The sequence below is a fragment of the Mesoplodon bidens genome (genome assembly GCF_964165515.1).
Source record: "Mesoplodon bidens genome assembly, chromosome: 9".
Taxonomy (NCBI): Eukaryota; Metazoa; Chordata; class Mammalia; order Artiodactyla; family Ziphiidae; genus Mesoplodon; species Mesoplodon bidens.
In genome coordinates, this window is record NC_138166.1 from 95,598,150 (window position 1) to 95,616,498 (window position 18,349).

General features: G+C 43.3%; 1 protein-coding gene across 3 annotated transcripts in view; it reads right to left on the minus strand.

The window, feature by feature from the left end:
- The window catches only part of TCAF2 (TRPM8 channel associated factor 2), a 29,909-nt gene extending 13,619 nt beyond the window's left edge, over positions 1–16,290 (minus strand). For 2 of the 3 annotated variants that reach the window (XM_081244716.1, XM_081244714.1), the window contains exons 1-2: positions 16,191–16,290; positions 13,193–13,826 (exon numbers count right to left, since the gene is read on the minus strand). In XM_081244716.1, the coding sequence (XP_081100842.1) occupies positions 13,193–13,815 (623 nt within the window). In that variant the 5' untranslated portion in view covers positions 13,816–13,826; positions 16,191–16,290. Of the gene's footprint in view, positions 1–13,192; positions 13,827–14,851; positions 15,679–16,190 lie in introns of those variants that run through there. The other variant, XM_081244715.1, reaches the window with a different exon arrangement.
- Between the last annotated feature and the right edge of the window lie 2,059 nt (positions 16,291–18,349).

Genomic DNA, 18,349 nt, shown 5'->3' on the forward strand with positions numbered 1-18,349 from the left:
AATAGAAAATATGAACAGACAAATCACAAGCCCTGAAATTGAAACTGTGATTAAAAATTTTCCAACAAACAAAAGCCCAGGACCAGATGTCTTCACAGGCGAATTCTATTAAACATTTAGAGATGAGCTAACACCTATCCTTCTCAAACTCTTCCAAAATATAGCAGAGGGAGGAACACTCCCAAACCCATTCTACGAGGCCACCATCACCCTGATACCAAAACCAGACAAAGATGTCACAAAGAAAGAAAACTATAGGCCAATATCACTGATGAGCATAGATGCAAAAATCCTCAACAAAATACTAGCAAACAGAACCCAGAAGCACATTAAAAGGACCATACACCATGATCAAGTGGGGTTTATCCCAGGAATACAAGGATTCTTCAATATATGCAAATCAATCAATGTGATACACCATATTAACAAATTGAAGGATAAAAACCATATGATCATCTCAATAGATGCAGAAAAAGCTTTCGACAAAATTCAACACCCATTTATGATAAAAACCCTCCAGAAAGTAGGCACAGAGGGAACTTAACTCAACATAATAAAGGCCATACATGACAAACCCACAGCCAACATCATTCTCAATGGTGAAAAACTGAAACCATTTCCACTAAGATCAGGAACAAGACAAGGGTGCTCACTCTTACCACTATTACTCAACATAGTTTTGGAAGTTTTAGCCACAGTGATCAGTGTGGAAAAAGAAATAAAAGGAATCCAAATCAGAAAAGAAGTAAACCTATCACTGTTTGGAGATGACATGATGCTGTACCTAAGAATCCTACAGATGCTACCAGAAAACTACTAGAACTAATCAATGAATTTGGTAAAGTAGCAGGATACAAAGTTAATGCACAGAAATCTCTTGCATTCCTATATACTAGTGATGAAAAATCTGAAAGAGAAATTAAGGAAGCACCCCCATTTATCATTGCAAAAGAATAAAATATCTAGCAATAAACCTACCTAAGGAGACAGAAAACCTGTATGCAGAAAACTATAAGACACTGATGAAAGAAATTACAGATGATACAAACAGATGGAGAGATACACCATGTTCTTGGATTGGAAGAATCAACAGTGTGAAAATGACTCTACTACCCAAAGCAATCTACAGATTCAATGCAATCCCTATCAAACTACCACTGGCATTTTTCACAGAACTAGAACAAAAAATTTCACAATTTGTATGGAAACACAAAAGACCCTGAATAGCCAAAGCAATCTTGAGAACGAAAAATGGAGCTGGGGGAATCAGGCTCCCTTACTTCAGACTATAATACAAAGCTACAGTAATCAAGGCAGTATGGTACTGGCACAAAAACAGAAATATAGATCAATTGAAAAGGATAGAAAGCCCAGAGATAAACCCACGCACATATGGTTACCTTATATTTGATAAAGGAGGCAAGAATATACAATTGAGAAAAGACAGCTTCTTCAATAAGTGGTGCTGGGAAAACTGCACAGCTACATGGAAAAGAATGAAATTAGAACACTTCCTAACACCATACACAAAAATACACTCAAAATGGATTAAAGACTTAAATGTAAGGCCATACACTATAAAACTCTTAGAGGAAAACATAGGCAGACACTCTATGACATAAATCACAGCAAGATCGTTTTTGACCCACATTCTAGAGAATTGGAAATAAAAATAAACAGATGGGACCTAACGAAACTTAAAAGCTTTTGCACAGCAAAGGAAACTATAAGCAAGATGAAAAGACAACCTTCAGAATGGGAGAAAATATTTGCAAATGAAGCAACTGACAAAGGATTTGTCTCCAAAATATACAAGCAGGTCATGCAGCTCAATATCAAAAAACCAAACAACCCAACCCCAAAATGGTCAGACAACATAAACAGACATTTCTTCAAAGAAGATACACAGAATGCCAACAAACACATGAATGGATGCTCAACATCACTAATCATGAGAGAAATGCAAATCAGAACTACAGTGAGGTATCACCTCACACCAGTCAGAATGGCCATCATCAAAATATCTACAAACAATAAATGCTGGAGAGGGTGTGGAGAAAAGGGAACCCTCTTGCACTGTTGATGGGAATGTAAATTGATACAACCACTATGGAGAACATATGGAGATTCCTTAAAAAACTAAAAATAGAACTACCATATGATCCAGCAATCCCACTACTGGGCATATACCCTGAGAAAACCATAATTCAAAAAGTCATGTACCACAATATTCATTGCAGCACTATTTACAATAGCCAGGACATGGAAGCAACCTAAGTGTCTATCAACAGATGAAGGATAAAGTAGATGTGGCATGTATATACAATGGAATATTACTCAACCATAAAAAGAAACGAAATTGAGTTATTTGTAGTCAGGTGGACGGACCTAGAGTCTGTCATACAGAGTGATGTAAGTCAGAAAAAGAAAAACAAATACCATATTCTAACACATATATGGAATCTTTAAAAAAATGGTTCTGAAGATCCTAGGGGCAGGACAGGAATAAAGTTGCAGATGTAGAGAATGCACTTGAGGACACTGGGAGTGGGAAGGGAAAGCTGAGACGAAGTGAGAGAGTGGCAATGACATACATACACTACCAAAAGTAAAATAGCTAGGTAGTGGGAAGCAGCTGCATTTCATGGGAGATCAGCTTGGTGCTTTGTGACCACCTAGAGGGGTGGGATAGGGAGGGTGGGAGGGAGACGCAAGAGGGAGGGTATATGGCGATATATGTATACGTATAGCTGATTCACTTTGTTATATAGCAGCAACTGACACAACAATGTAAAGCAATTATACTCCAATAAAGATGTTAAAAAAATTGTCACTTAAACCTGATGAGCATATTTACTACTTCTTATTGAGAAATGGTCAAAATGTAATGAATGGAGGAAAGATTTTGTATTTCAAGAATTTTTAAAACCCATTTGTAGATACTTTGTCAAGCAACAGGAGATTGGTTAAATAAGTTATGGTTAACTGTAGATGGCATATCATATGGCAATTAAAATAATTATTGGAAAATGCTTAATAGAAAAAATTTTAAGTCAGATTCTAATATACTATGCTCTAAATAAGCCAAATTTTGCACAACAAACTGCCAAGAACAAACGAACAAAAAACAAAATCCACAAGACCAGACAGAGAAACATTATCCAAAGTATGTTTATCAAAATGTCTTCAGTGATCATCTTGGCTAGTGGGATTTAGATGATTTTAATTACCTTTATAAAACTTTGTCTCATAATAAAAATCAAATGTTAATAAAAAGGTTTACTCATTCAAGTGGCAAAACATTACTGAAAAAAATTCCTCTTGTACAGTTTCTCCTTAATTTCTCTTTAGCATGAAAATGGAGACACATCATGTTTTCATTTTGTCATTCCATTTTCAGCTAACACGGCCAAATGTCAAAAGGGTTCTGGCATCAGTTTAGCTTGTACCTTTTTTCCACCTGTAGAGGCTTAAAGACTTATTTTGTGGGGCAATGACGTTGAGCCACAACACTTTGCTTATAGACTTAGCTTCCACGCTAAGTGTTCTGCCAGAATCTTATGATGGGCACCTTGTGAAGTCCAGCTACTGATAAAACACCTTCACTATGGAGATCTGTGATAATGAGACTGGGAACCTGAAGGTTTACACTCATGTGCTTATAAAAATATCTAACTGCCGCTGTCCAGCTGAGCAGGTCATTGGTGGACTCTGGCTCTGACTGGTCAGGATGATCCTGCTTCCTCCCTTGGCAGAGTAGCTGGAAGATCCTGTGAAATTTACATCCCCTCTCCAAGCCACCACTTGCTTACCACCACTTGTGTCTGGGAGTATTCAATAAAGACGACGTCCCTAAGTTGGCTAACATAGTACCTGATACATAGTAAGTCTTCAACATATGTTAGTGGGTATATAAAACACACAAATACATACAGAATATTTATCTGATAATGAAAGACTTTATATCTGATAGACAGGGACCTTAATACCTAAAAGTATTAAGGGTATAAATGGTTATGGGTTGAGTTGTGTCTCCTCCAAATTCATTTGTTGAAGTCCTAACCCTCAGGACCTCAGAATGTGACCTTATTTGGAAATAGGATCATTGCAGATATAATTAGCTAAGTTAGGATACGGTGGGCCTAATCCAACATGACTGGTGTCCTTATAAGAAGAGGAAATTTGGACACAGACACACACACACATAGGGAGAACGCCATATAAAAATGAAGGCAGAGATCAGGGTAATGCTTCTACAAGCCAAGGAAGGCTAAAGATTGCCAGGAAACCACCAAAAGTAGGAGAGAGGCCTGGAGCTTATTCTCCCCACAACCTCAGAAGGAACCAACCCTGCCAACCCCTTGATCACAGATTTTTAGCCTTCAGTGGTGCGATGACAAAATTCTGCTGTTTAAGCCAGCCAATCTGTGGTACTTGGTTATGGCAGCCCTAGGACGTTAACACAGTCACAATTCTGAAAAGTGATCCACACAGAACACTCTGGGGGTAGGTGATCTGTAAAATTGGTCTGGATGTATCCTAACATTTTTGGGCTTACTTTTTTTTTAATTAATTAATTTTTGGCTGCGTTGGGTCTTCGTTGCTGCGCGTGGGCTTTTCTCTAGTTGCAGCGAGTGGGGGCTACTCTTCGTTGTGGTGTGCAGGCTTCTCATTGCAGTGGCTTCTCTTGTTGCAGAGCACGGGCTCTAGGTGCGTGGGCTTCAGTAGTTGTGGCTCACGGGCTCTAGAGCGCAGGCTCAGTAGTTGTGGTGCACGGCTTGGTTGCTCCGCGGCATGTGGGATCTTCCCGGGCCAGGGCTTGAACCTGTGTCCCCTGCGTTGGCAGGCGGATTCTCAACCACTGCGCCACCAGGGAAGCCCCTTGGGCTTACTTTTAAAAACACCGATAACTGAATCAGAAAGTTACCCAGGGGTAGGACCATATCTTGTGTGTCTCTAGTTCCAACAGCACCTAGCGTGGTGTCCGGTGGGAAGCACTACCTAGCGGTAGTAAGACATGCCACAGAAATGAGGGGGCAATCATGTAAAGTTAACATGCAGTGGGCTGAGAGCAGCCCTCTGAGCTGCAATGCCTCTCACCTTTCTTCTGAAAAAGGACTCACCCTCTCACTTATACAGGAGTACATGTGTGTATATGTATTTGTATTTATATGTGTTTATATATACACATAGGCATGCATATATACACAGAGACATGTGTGCACACCCATATATGTATACATATACTATATATGAAATGATTATATGGGCCTGAGGAAAACTATGGAAGATGACATCCTGGGTTGTCAACACGGTTCCTGGGGGAGGGGTGGGAAGATGGTGTGCACAGCACCATAAGGAGGAGCAAATAAAAACCTGGCATTTAATCGCACTGCAGCTTACTATTTATCCGTTACAAACAACAGGGAGACCTCTGAGAACTAACACGGTCAGGTGTTCCAAAACATTTTTTTGAGTAAAACGTTTAAAAATAAAAACTAACAATTTGGTGATACAATTTATATAAGAGAAAAATAAAACAAAGTAAAATATATGTCAATATATATGTCAAAAAAGTCAGGACAAAATCACAAGAGTGTAAGAAGTATTCTGAATTGTGTGATGGAGACAAGGGGTTGGTATTGAAAGAGCTGCTCAAAGGGGACTTGTCTCATCAGTATTTTTTTTTTTCAAATACGGAGAACGTATGAATATATTTCTCAGGTAATTAAGAATTAAATTTAAAATGTGAAGGTAACTGATGGAAAAATAGAACTGAGAAGCATAATCTACAAATATGTTGGGAGAATTTAAGGAGTAGAGAAAACTAGGTCAAATACTATAACGAAGAAAAAATGCAAAAAGAAACAAAGTGTAAAAACAAAACAGGAAAATGAGGCAAGAGTAAGAAATACACTTGAATTATCACTATCTAGGACTGGATTAAATTTTTAGGCGAAGAGACAGATGCTCTCAGACTGGGCTAAAAACATCTAGGTATAAGCTGCTTACAAAAGACACAATTGAAACGATCAATAAATGGTACACAAAGATTGAAATGAGGAAATCAACAAAGGTATATCTGGAAGATACAACAAAAAGAAAGCAGAAGTGCCAGTATTAATATGAGATGCAATTGATTTCAAAGAGGAAAGAATGAAAATAAAAGATGAATATTTTCTATGAATAGAAGTTAAGCCTTCCAAAGATATAATTTTCATTAATTTTTATGGGCCTATAAACAAAGTGCTGAAAGCAAAAACTGCTACAAAGAAAATTAAAATTTGATGAATTCATAATCACATTTGAAAATAGTAACAGATCTCTCAGCATCCAATGGATCAATTAAAAAAAAAAAAGGATAGGGATGATTTGAGCAGAATGACTGACAAACTTGATTAGAACCAGAACATAATAGTGCAATATCACCTAGAATCTGAGGATGAGAAAGTGAGAGCCTAGAATGCTGTACTCTGTCAATTTGTTGTGTAAATATAACAAAAATGCAGATATTCTCAAACATGATACATTAAAAATGTAATTTTTTAGAACACACACACAGGCATAGACAAGCAATTGAGAGGATCCATGTCAAACTTTTAAGAGCGGCTGCCTTAGTCCAGAGGCATGAGACTGGGAATGGTGGTGTGTGATGAAAGACAATTTGTCACCCTCCTCTATACATTTTTTTTTAATTGGAGTATAATTGCTTTACAATGTTGTGTTAGTTTCTGCTGTACAATGAGGTGAATCAGCTCTATGTACACCTATATCCCCTCCCACTTGGACCTCCCTCACCCGCAGCCCCCCATCCCACTCATCTAGGCCATCACAGAGCACCGAGCTGAGCTCCCTGTGCTATACAGCAGGTTCCACTAGCTGCCTATTTTACACATGGTATCTATGTATCTTATTTATGTCAAACCTAAGCTCCCAATTCATCCCACCCGTCCCCTCCCGCCCCCCCACCCGTGTCCACACGTCCATTCTCTACATCTGCGTCTGTAGTCCTGCCCTTGTATTTTTCATTATAAGCTTGAATTCATTTTGAAATATTTTTTGTGAAAAGGTGAAATGTTTCGGGACTTCCCTGGCGTTCCAGTGGTTAAGACTGCCTTCCAGCGCAGGGGTTATGGGTTCAATCCCTGGTCAGCGAGCTAAGATCCCGCGTGCCTCGCGGCCAAAAAACCAAAATGGAAAACAGAAGCAATAGTGTAACAAATTCAATAAAGACTTAAAAATTGGTCTACGTCAAAAAAAAATCTTTTAAAAAATGTTTTAAAAAGGTGAAATGTTTCTCAAAAGAAAAGAAAGGAGGGAGAGAGGGAGGGAAGGAGGAGAGAAGGAAGGCCGGACAAGCAAGCATAGAAGATGGGATGTCAGGGAATTCTCAACAGATGCTTCTATTTACCAATATTTAAGTCTTGTATAATATCTATTTACAGTATTTAAGTTTGGATAATAACATAATGAAAGTAGCTATTATTTAATGAGGTTTAATATATTCTAGGCATTTACACATACAGATCATCTCGTTTAATCATTATAATAAACCTGAAAGTTCTTATTCTTGCTTTATAGATGAGACAGAAAAGTTAGGCTATTTGCCCCAAGTTTCTTAGCTAATAACTGGAAAGGACAGGAAACAAATCCAGGGTGGTTTGTCTCTAAAGCCAATGATGTTGTCCACACACCAGTAATCTTTCAATTACTGAGTTTTGAATGAAGCCCACAGTTGGGTATGCGGCAGTCAACAGGTATATTTTGTGCAAAAGAGGCTTTAAATAGACACGAAGGTGTGAATACTACTACTGCATTTATGGAAAAGGAAAAGCATGTGCTCCTTCAGGGCTGGAAGTGCAAGAGAGGGCACTGAGGAGAGGAAGGGAGAGGTGGCAGTGCTCAGGTACCAAATCACACCTGAGCAAACAGGTGATACAGGAGATGGCTTTCTGATGGAGATTTAAAACCTGCCATAGTAACGACAGCAGTGATCAGAGAGTTCAGTGTGAGGCGAGCTGCTGTCATTGTCACCATGCATTGGCCTTGTCTCTTCTCTCCCATGTGCTGGCTACTAGACCTATTTCACCTGGGGTGTTTGCTTCTTAATCTGTTTTCTTCACTCTGAAATTCCCCCTTTTCATCTCATTCTGTCTCTCGTTTTATATAACATACATTTTTAGAAAGTTCTGTTAGAGCGTGAAGCATTCTCAAGGAGTGAAGTGTCTTCATTCATGTATTTATTCACTAATTATGTAGTCTACAAATATCCTGTTCTGTTCATTGGGTCATATTTTTCTTCCAGCCATGATGGATTCTGTTGTCTTTCCACACTAAATTTCTGTCTAATATTTCCCTTTTAAATTTAATATAGCCTTTTAATATAGTTATTACATAGTTTTTTCTTTTCACTATGGGCATGAGCAGATCTTTTGCACGTTCTGATATCGTGTGGGTGAGTTCCTCTTGATATTCTTTCTAAGTTACCCCAGACCAGTTTGTTTGTAGACACTACCACATCCACCACCTTCTCAAATTATATTGGGGTCTGTATAATGCTTCCTTCCACTTTCTTATTGCTTAACGTCTGTATCTCTGACTGAAGGGCAAAGATCAGCTGGGGACTATTGCTGTCCTTCCTGGGGGCTTGTCCCTCCACTCTTCAGGGACCTAAAGCAAGGCCTACTCCACCCAACCAGGCATGGAATGCACTGGAGGTGTTCAGCCCACCATTGTCTTTGGAAGATGGCAAACTCCAGCATCCCTTTCTGCCTCCACCAAATTCTGAAGGAGCTTTGCTGCTTTTACATTTGAGGGTTTTTTCCCTTAAGTGTCTACTCACCCAATTTGTTCATTCTTCTACAACATGAGAAGACATCAGTGATACATCTTGGATTTGTTTCAGCTTTTTCCTTGTGGTTGTGCATCGTGGGTAGGTACAGTCTCAGGAGACGCTGCACACCGTGCCCACGTCAGTCACCCGGCACTCCCACCGACTGTGCCTTAGCAGTACGTGGGGTCAGCATCAGAACCTCCACATTCAGTTGTTTGCTTACTATTTTTCATTCATTTGGTCAGATTTGGTGGAGAGGGCAATTCTGGGATCTAGGCTCATTTCACACTGCCTTTACCTGGAAACTCTCTACATTTATGGATCTTGAATATGAAAACAGAACAGTGCTACTTACAAGCTGAGAGTCCTCAGACAAAGACCTTGCACTCTATGGGAATGTGGTGATGATCAAGAGAGATAACACATAATCTTTAAGAGAGGCATAAACCTAAGCTACTAGTTTGTATTTACTTTTATATGAGCAGCTCCTAATACACTCTAGGCCTTGTAGGTTATGCCATGTGTAAGAGTAATGAGCTGCCGATCTGAGATTAATTTTTCCCCAGACTCTCCTGTGTCTTGGTATAAACCTTTGGGTCTGGCTTTGCATGTTAAAGTACAGGCAGGACCTCCTCAGGTGTGTAAACCTAGGTGTGCAGGAAGCTTTTGCCCTTGGGGATAGGACCCTTGAGAGGATCTTTTGTTGGTTTTATGAGACTGCTCCTCCCCTGGGCAGACAGGGCAATTCCCTTAAGGAGCTCCAGAGCCTCCTGCAGCAATTTAAAGTCAGCAAACCTGTTCGGTCAGCCCAGGAGCCATTGACCAAGATTTGCTGGCAGGAAAGTTCACTGAAAACCTCAAAGGAGACATGCGTGAAGGCGGCAGGAATATGAGCTGAGGGCCTGGGCCCCATACAGGCCTTTTAAGACTTTAGAGTTGATGGGGTCAGTCAACTCCAGCTCGGTTTTGGGCTGAGGCTGGAAGCCTCTGAGACACAGCACATTCTATAACATGAAGCTGTCTGTAGGCTCAACCCTGGTACCCAGGCCATCCTTTCCCTTCTCGTGGTTTAGGATGTGTATTCGTTCATATATTTATTCATTAATTTACACAGTCTACAAATACCTGTTTCTCTCTACCATGTTTCACACATCAGGCACTGAGAATAACGCAGCACACATGACAGGCGAGATCAGTGCCTCCGTGGAACTTTAGACGTTGGTTGGCTAGACATGTACCAGCAAGTACACATGTTGGGTATTTACAGATTGTGATCACTGATGTTTAGGCAAGAGATGGAGAAAAGTGAAACTGGAAGTTTAATCTTAGTTTCAAGAGAGTCATTGAGGAAGACTCCCCTGAGGAGGGTGTTTGAGCTGAAACTGAATAAGGAAAATAAATTGGCTTTTCAGGAGCTGAAGGAAGATCCAGAATAGGAAGAGAAATTTGAAAACCAAGTCTTACATTCAGCTTTGCTGGAGCTACCAGTGTAATTTTTTCGATTAACTGAATTTCCAAATATCTGATATTTTGTAAGACAAACTGTAAGGAAAAAATGTTGCCTGCCATCCCAGTTCTACAAGGATCAAGCCATTGGCCAGTGCAGTCATGCACTGACTTATATAAAATTTGAACATGAATCTGATCAAGCCTCTCAACCAGGAGGTGGGAAACTTTTTCTTAGCAGCCCAATAATAAATATTTTAGGCTTGTGGGCCACATGTTTTTCACTGACACAACTCAACTCTGCCACTGTAACTCAAAAACAGCTACAGACAATATGTACACAAATGGACACCACTGTGTTCCAATAAAACTTTATTTATGTAAACAGGGGGCTGGCCCACAGGCGATAGTTTGCCAATCCCTGCTGTAGAATCCAGATCTAACTTCCACTTTACAAGAAATATAGAGAACAGAGGAATACATTCAATGACACCACAGGGATTCAATCAGCAAAACTCAGATTGTTTTGAAGGAACCACATTCTGTACTGTGGGGAAACTGTTCAGGACGTAGTACCTAGTTTCTTCAACAAAAAAGCAGCAAGAGATAAAAAGAATTGGAAAAGAAACTCAACATTATATGAGACATAAAATTCATATCAAGCAATCAAAATATTTGGGTTTTAATAAAAGACCAATTCCAACAAACAGTGAAAAAATAAGACAATTATGGAAACGAATAATGACATTAAGAAAGTATTACTTCTTTTGTGTATGATAATGGTGCCTTGTGGTTATGTTTTCAAAACGATTTACATCATTAGGGATACATATTAAAAAACAGATGGAATGATATGATGTCTGTGATTTTGCTTCAAAATAATCTGGGGTGAAGCGGGGGTGTGGCTATAGATAAAACTAGATTGACTATGAGTTGGCTGTTACTGAGCTTGGGTAATGGCTGCATGGGGGCTCTTTGTAGTGTTCTCTCTACTTTTGCATGTCTGAACTTTTCCATAATTAAAAGTTAAAACAAACATAAAATATACTTCAGATTCAGTGGCAGAGATGAAAAATGTAGGCGTGGATGAAGAAAAACAGGTTTAGTTTGATGGACAGGAGTCCTTTGGAACAATTAAGAGCAGTTAGGTTGATGGGATTTAACCTTGTTTGTCCCTTAGAATTAAAGAGAAGTTGGAGTGAATCAGATCCACCCTGCCTCTCTGAGTAACTCATCACCTCCCAACCCTCTCAGAGGGAAGGAAGACCAAGGGAGCCAGGACTTGGGGCTGAGGACACTGCTAAATGCTTACTAAATATGTGTATTCCCTTCCTTGTAGCAGAGTCTTGATTTCTTCAGAGATGCCAGGGCCCATTTAAAAATATTCAGCCCTTCAGACCCTCTGGCAGCTAGAGTTGGCCAGGTGAGCTAATTTTGGCCACTGAAATATAATAGAAGCCTAATAGTCAGGGCTCCCAGAAAATATATTATTTTGTGCGTTAGAAGGGACATATTCAGCAGGTGTATTCATTCTAGCTTCTTCTTGCGGAGGTGTAATTATAGTGCCTGAAGCAGTAGTACCAATCTTGTAACCATAAAGATAAAAGTGAAACATCACGATGGGAGGGGTGGGGGCCACGGGGGTGGGGAGAGAGCAAGAGAGAGGTGGAGGGCGAGGGAGGCAGGGAGCGAGAGAGGGAGAGAATGGACTTGCACGAATGGACCTGGGTCATCATGAAGCAGGGACTCAGTGCCCCAGGCCTGATTTTCTTGCCCGGACTTCGTTACATGAGAAAAATAAACTCCTACGTGGTCAATCCTCTATAACAAGGCTTCTGTTACATGTGGCCAAGCACAAGTGAGTCACTGATAACAAGTTATCTAGAACCCCAAATATCCAAAACTAAACTCCTGCCCTCCTCTAATCTGTCTTCTCATAATAGACTTTCACAGCTCCTTACGTGGCAACACTCACCTTTAAGGCATTCGACCACCAAAACGCTTGATTCCTATTCCCCCCCACCCCCTCACTCCACATTCAGTCCATCAGCCAAGCCTGAAGGCAGGAAGGAGGAAGGAGCGGAGGTACGTGTCTCTCTCAGGCTGTGTCTCTGGCCATCACTGTGTCTTCTCTTAGGCTCCCGGTCCCATCAGACAGCCCCCCTGTCTGGGGTCCCAGCTCCTGCTGGACAAGCCTCCACCAGGTGGCTGCAGCTCCTGGGCTGCTGGACCACCACCGCCTCTGCCAGTCCTGCTGCTGCTCATCTCCTGGCTGCCTCGCTGCCTCCTGTGCAGTTTTCAGCTCTTGTGTCGCCTGCTTAGTCAGTTCCCCGTATTAAATCCCTTCTGTTTGAAACACCAGTTAATCCTGACCAGGCCTCATTGATAAGCCTTCCCTGATGACCCTAACTAAAATATTCTCCACTCCCCTCGCTGTCACTCTGTCACTTATCCTGCTTTACTTTCCTTGTAGCTCTTATCAATACCTGCTAGAGTATGTGTCTATTTGTTTCCTTAGTTGCCTAATTTTCCACTGGAATATAAGTGTCAAGACAGCAAGGGTCTTCTGCATGGGGCCTGGCACATGGTATGTGCCTCACACAACGAAACAAATGCTTTTCCATTCCTTTAAGAGATACTGACACACACTCTCCAAGTCTCAGGCACTAGACAGACTGATGAATAAGACAAGTTCTTCTAATAGATCGACAGTCATTTTGGCCACAGGTGGGAGTGGCCGTGAGAACCCAGCCGCTCTTGGGCTTCACTGCATTTTAATTGGCCTATTTTCTACTTGTAGTGGTTCTGAAAAGCAGTGGAAAATCACGTGTATTAAAGCGGAAGCTCACTGAAGAGGGGGATCAAATCTATTGTGAACATGCATCAGACTCCCCATAGGGAAACACCACTCACCTGACCTGGAGAGGGATCTTGGGCACCTTCTTAGAGACCTTGAACCGGCTTCTGTCCCCACAGGTATCAGTGAAGTACACACCGGCCACACTGGTCACCTGGTTCCCTGGGAACTTGGACAGCACCTTGTCATGACCATGCTGACTGGCCCAATACCAGGCTTGGCCCCCCATGAGCAGGCCCCCTCCACGTTTCACAAACTGGATCAGCTCTGCAGTCACGGTGTCATTGTAGGCATTGATGCAGTAAACCCCCAGGGGTTCTCTCGGTTCTGGCTGAATCTGTGCCTCAACCCCAGAGCCCTGCAGGATGTTTGCTAGTGATGCCAGGGATGGGTGCACTCCAACGGCAGCCCCAGGAGAGGGACAGAGCCAGCCCACTGCATTGAGAAGAAATGGGGCCAAGCCGGCATCCAGCAGGTAGCCCTCATGGGACACAACCACCAGGCGGCCTCGGCCATAGGAGGATGCAGCAATGAGGACCTGGCCCTGATCATTCACCATCACCGGGAAGGCAGCCTCTCCAATTAGAAGGAGTTCACTGGGGATGGGGCCTTTAGGGACATCCCAGCTTGTCACTCCATCCATGAGGGCCTCAAAGGCAGCAGCAGGAGTTGTCGCCATGGCTCAGTCAGCTGCGGGAGAAGAAAGCAAAGACTGAGCTTGGTCAGAACAAATGAAGGAATGCGTGAAAACAAAAACAAGTAAATGCATTCAGATGAAAACTACTTGTCAGGTTCCCCACTGTGTGCCACGGCCTGGGGGTGCAGCAAGGAACACAACAGACAAGGTTCCTGCTTTCACGAATCTAATATTTGAGAAGGGGAAGGACAATAATTAGATAGGTAGATAAACAGATAAAATGCAGCAATTAATAAGTGTTAGATGAAAATAAAACATAGTGATGTGTCATCGCAACCGGAAAATTACTTTAGATTGGGTGACAGGAAAGGCCTACAGGAAAAAGTGACCTTGAAGCTGAAACCTGACATTTAAGTTGAGGCCTGAAATGCTGCAGGAGAGTACTTTAGCAGTGAGAAGCCCCAGGGTGGCTGGAGGAACACACAGGGAGGAGCAGGACCTGAATGGAGCAAGGGTGGGGCTGGATCCCACAGAGCAGGTAGATCAAGGTGAGAGTCGACCTGAGTTGACTTAGTATTTTCTTCTCTGGAAGAAAAGGTCAGTTGACCTCTCAGAAACTAAATTTGTTCTGGTAGCTTTGACCAAATGAATTGGAAACGCCTCCCAATTTATCATACCTGCCCTAACTAGGGAGCTCCCCGCCTCTACTTGGGGAGCATCCTGAGGTTTACCAGGTCTTTTAAAATTTGGTGTGCCTAGAACTGAGTTAATTACTCCCTTCAGATCAGCTCCTCTTGGATAAATTACTTACACTTTAGTCTCTCCATTTACATAAAGAGAATAGTACAACCCTTGGAGGATTGTTTTTGAAGATGAAGAGAATGCAAATAAAAATGCCTTGTCCAGTGTCAGGTATACAATGGGCACTGAGAAAACACTAGTGTCTGTCCCTCTGCTGTCTTTTCTAGCTTCCTAAGTGACAAGAGCCATGTAGTAGGTGCTCTGGGTGCCCCAGACCGCCTCTGACTCCAGCAACTGCCCTGGAGGACTTTCCTGGGCACTGGGAAACCTTTCTCACCTGGCAGGTGCCCTGAAGTGGCGGTGAGCTGATACAGGGTAAGCTTCACCCGGGGGAGGGCATCATGGATAAATGCCACAGGGCGGTCCTAGGTGCATTCTGGAGCCCCTCACAAGGTCGCCCAAGGAATTGGGTTCCAGCTGCCCACAGTGGTAAGCAGCTCAGCGACAGGCCCTTCCTTGCTGGCTTCTCCTCCTTCCTGGTCTCTTCCTCCCCATGTCCTCACTGTGCAGTACTGGGCTCACTTCCCAGATAAACTACCTGCACTCAGGTCCTTCTATCAGGTTTTGCTTTGAGGAACAATCTAAACTGACAGACACCAAACCCTTCCCTTCCACTGCATCTGCCTCTGTCCTTCCTCCCTCCTGCTTCCGTACACCGCCAGCCACCTCGTTTTGTTCATCTTCTTTCACGTATCTCTCAAATATCAGTCCCTTCAGTTTACATTCATATCTAGATGAAACCAATCTGGTTTCTGTCCCCAGGATACATTCCCACCTGCAAGCTCCCTCAAACCATCCTGCTCACACGTCTTCCTAATCAGAACCCTCAGGTTCATCCACTCCCCCAGGTAAAAACTGAGTGGCTCACCCTGGATTTTAAGCCTCCAGGGTACGGGCTCTCCAAAGTTTTTTAGACTTTCTCCCTTTACTTTCTCCACCAAATCTCTGGTACGCTTGGCTCCCAGAGCATGCCTTGTATTCCTTGTAAAGTTCCAGCTCCTTTTTTTTTTTTTTTTTTTTTGGTTTTAAACTGCCGTTCCCATCTACCACCTCTCTCTTAATATTGCCCCCAGTAAAGTGAATTCACAAAAAAGCACCAGTTCCCAGTTGGAGTATGGAGCGCGTGGGTGAGTGATCTCAGCTTGCGGGTTTGGGGTGGGAAAAGGCAGCGAGAGATCAGGAAGCCTGAGGTCAAGCCAACCACCTCCGACAAGACAAGGGAGGTCTTTCAGGAATCCGGGCCTCCCTAGTTTTACAGGAAAAGCACCAAAAAACCCAGGAGATGAGTAATAAATATGTTCTCATAACTTTGACCACAACTCTCCATAACTACATGCCCGCGCGCGCACACCCAGAATCGCACGCACACAGAATCACACATCTTTTGTCAAATTCTTGACTCACATTCAAAGAGGCGAGAGAAAACTGTTTTGAGACAAACAGCAAATAGGGAGAGAAGGGCGCAACGAAACAAGAGCGTGAACCTAAGAAGACAGAGACACCCCGACTGCCGGGAACCTTCTCGGATCTGTAACTGGCACCTTGGGGCGCACCCGTGTCCCCAGATGCTCGGCCCCCAGCCCACCCTACGGACGCGCTCGGATCGGCAAACTCACGCTGGGGCGGCCGGGGTGCGCGGTGCAGGCCAGAGCGAGGGGGCCGGAGCCGAGGCTCGGCGGGCGGTCCCGGCGCGGCAGGCGGGGCAGGGCGAGGTGGCGGTGCCCGGGAAGCTCCTCCCCGCCGCACCTGGGGCGGGGCCGGGCTCCTGCGGGGTGCGCAGCCCGCCCCCTGGGAGGCGGGGCCTCTCGGCCCGCGGGTGTCCGGGCCGAAACCGGCTCTCCCGGGCTCTCCGAGGGTCGCTTCGGAGCGAGAGGGAGCTCCGCAAAGGTGCTGTCACAGTTGGTGAGGAACGCACACGCCAGGTCTCCAATAAGTCAGACTCGGGGCGAAGAATCCCCCAACAACAACGTAGCCCACGGCCGAGGCTCTGCTTGGGCCCCGCGTGGAACTGGGCCCCCTCCCCTCCGGTCCGGGGATGCGGCGCCGGAGAACCCAGGCTGCCGTGTCGCAGCCTCAGGGCGGCTCCTGAGTTGAGGGGCTGCCCCCTGGTGGTCAGCGCCCGGCCTTGCATCCCGTGCCGGGCGGGATTCTCGGCGGTCCACGGAGCTCCAGGAAGAGAACTAAGTCTGGGAGTGTAGGCAGAAATGCCGCCCAGTGATGTGCTTGCTGGGAAGGAAACGTGCCGGTTACAGGAGCAGACACGTCCATTCCAGCTAAAGCTATAGAGTGGCTGCTGCTTGGATTTCTACCTAAAACTGGTGGGAAGGTCAAAATCAAGGTTAAAGAGTTCTAAGTTTGCCGCGAATCTGATTTTGCACAGCTTTGTGCAGCAGATGCGCTGTTTTAACTTTTATGGAGTTTTTGTTTTGTTTTAGGGGGAGAGAGTGACAGGTAGGGGTGGGGACACGCGTGCCTACTTGAGAGTGATTATGGAGAAGGGGGCTTTAGATCCCTATTTTATAATCCCCCCACCCCCGTTTGGGGCTAACACTGGTTATACATGTAAATCATCGCACTGTTCATAAAGTTACCGGATGTATCTTTTTCTTAAAGGTTCGTGACTGTCTCTTTATAAGCATTATTTAAAAGTAGCAGATAATCTTACATCCTCACTGAATTTTAACATGTTGTGGACATTTCACTCATATTCTCTTCTGTCTCGGGGCTTATCAAGGCCAGTGCCTTCACCAGATCTCGAGCCCATTCTCTTTGTAAAATAGGTAGCACCTCCTCCAGGATCTTGCTGTCGAGTTCCCTTTTATGTATTTTCATTTTTTAAGTCTCTTTTTGACTTCTTCCTGGATAAAAATATACTTTGGTAAGCTCCGTTTCTTGCCTCTCTGTATAGAACATGTCATTTCTTTCCTGCAGTTCACCCTCCCCTTTGCCAAGAATGAAGTTCAAACCTTGTAATCCAGCTTCTGCTTCTTCCCTTCATTTCCTTCCCAAGTCCAGGCTCCACCCCTGCCTCCTTGCCTTAAGTGTACACTGGGTAGTGCTGACTGACTCTTCATTTTCCCTCTTTGGTGTTAAACTAACATAATGCTAATTATTACTCTATTTCTTTTTGGATCTTTACCAAAATATACTTTCAGGGTTTTAAAGCAGTTTTTTTTTTTTCTTTGAAAGTGGGGGCAACCAGGAATGACGTGCTGTTACTTATTTTAATATGTTGTGAAATGCTTTTTGTTATGGGCTGAATTGTGATTGAGTTAAAATGAGGCCAGTGAGGTGGGGCCCTAATCTAATATGACTGGTGTCCCCGTGAGAAGAGGAAGAGACATTAGGGATGCCCTCACAGAGAGGACAAACCATATGAGGACACAGTGAGAAGGAGACATCCCTAAGCCACGGAGAGAGACCTCAGGGAAACTGACCCCTGCTGGCACCTTGATCTTGAACTTCCAGTCTCCAGAGCATGAGAAAGTAAATTTCTCTTCTTTAAGCCAAAGACAACTCAAAATTTCCTAATCAGTAAATTCTAACAGTAAGTTAGTGGTTAAATTAAGCTACATCATACAGTGGAACACTTTTCAACTGTTAAAAGGAATGAAGTAACTCTGCAGGTACTAGTATGGACATGTTTAAAAGTTTAATGTTTAAAATGTGTTGGTTAGTGTGTGTAATATTATCTTGTTTAATATAGAAAAAGATTTTATAGAGACACACAGCTTCTTTGTGTGTGTGTGTGTGTGTGTGTGTGTGAGAAGAACTT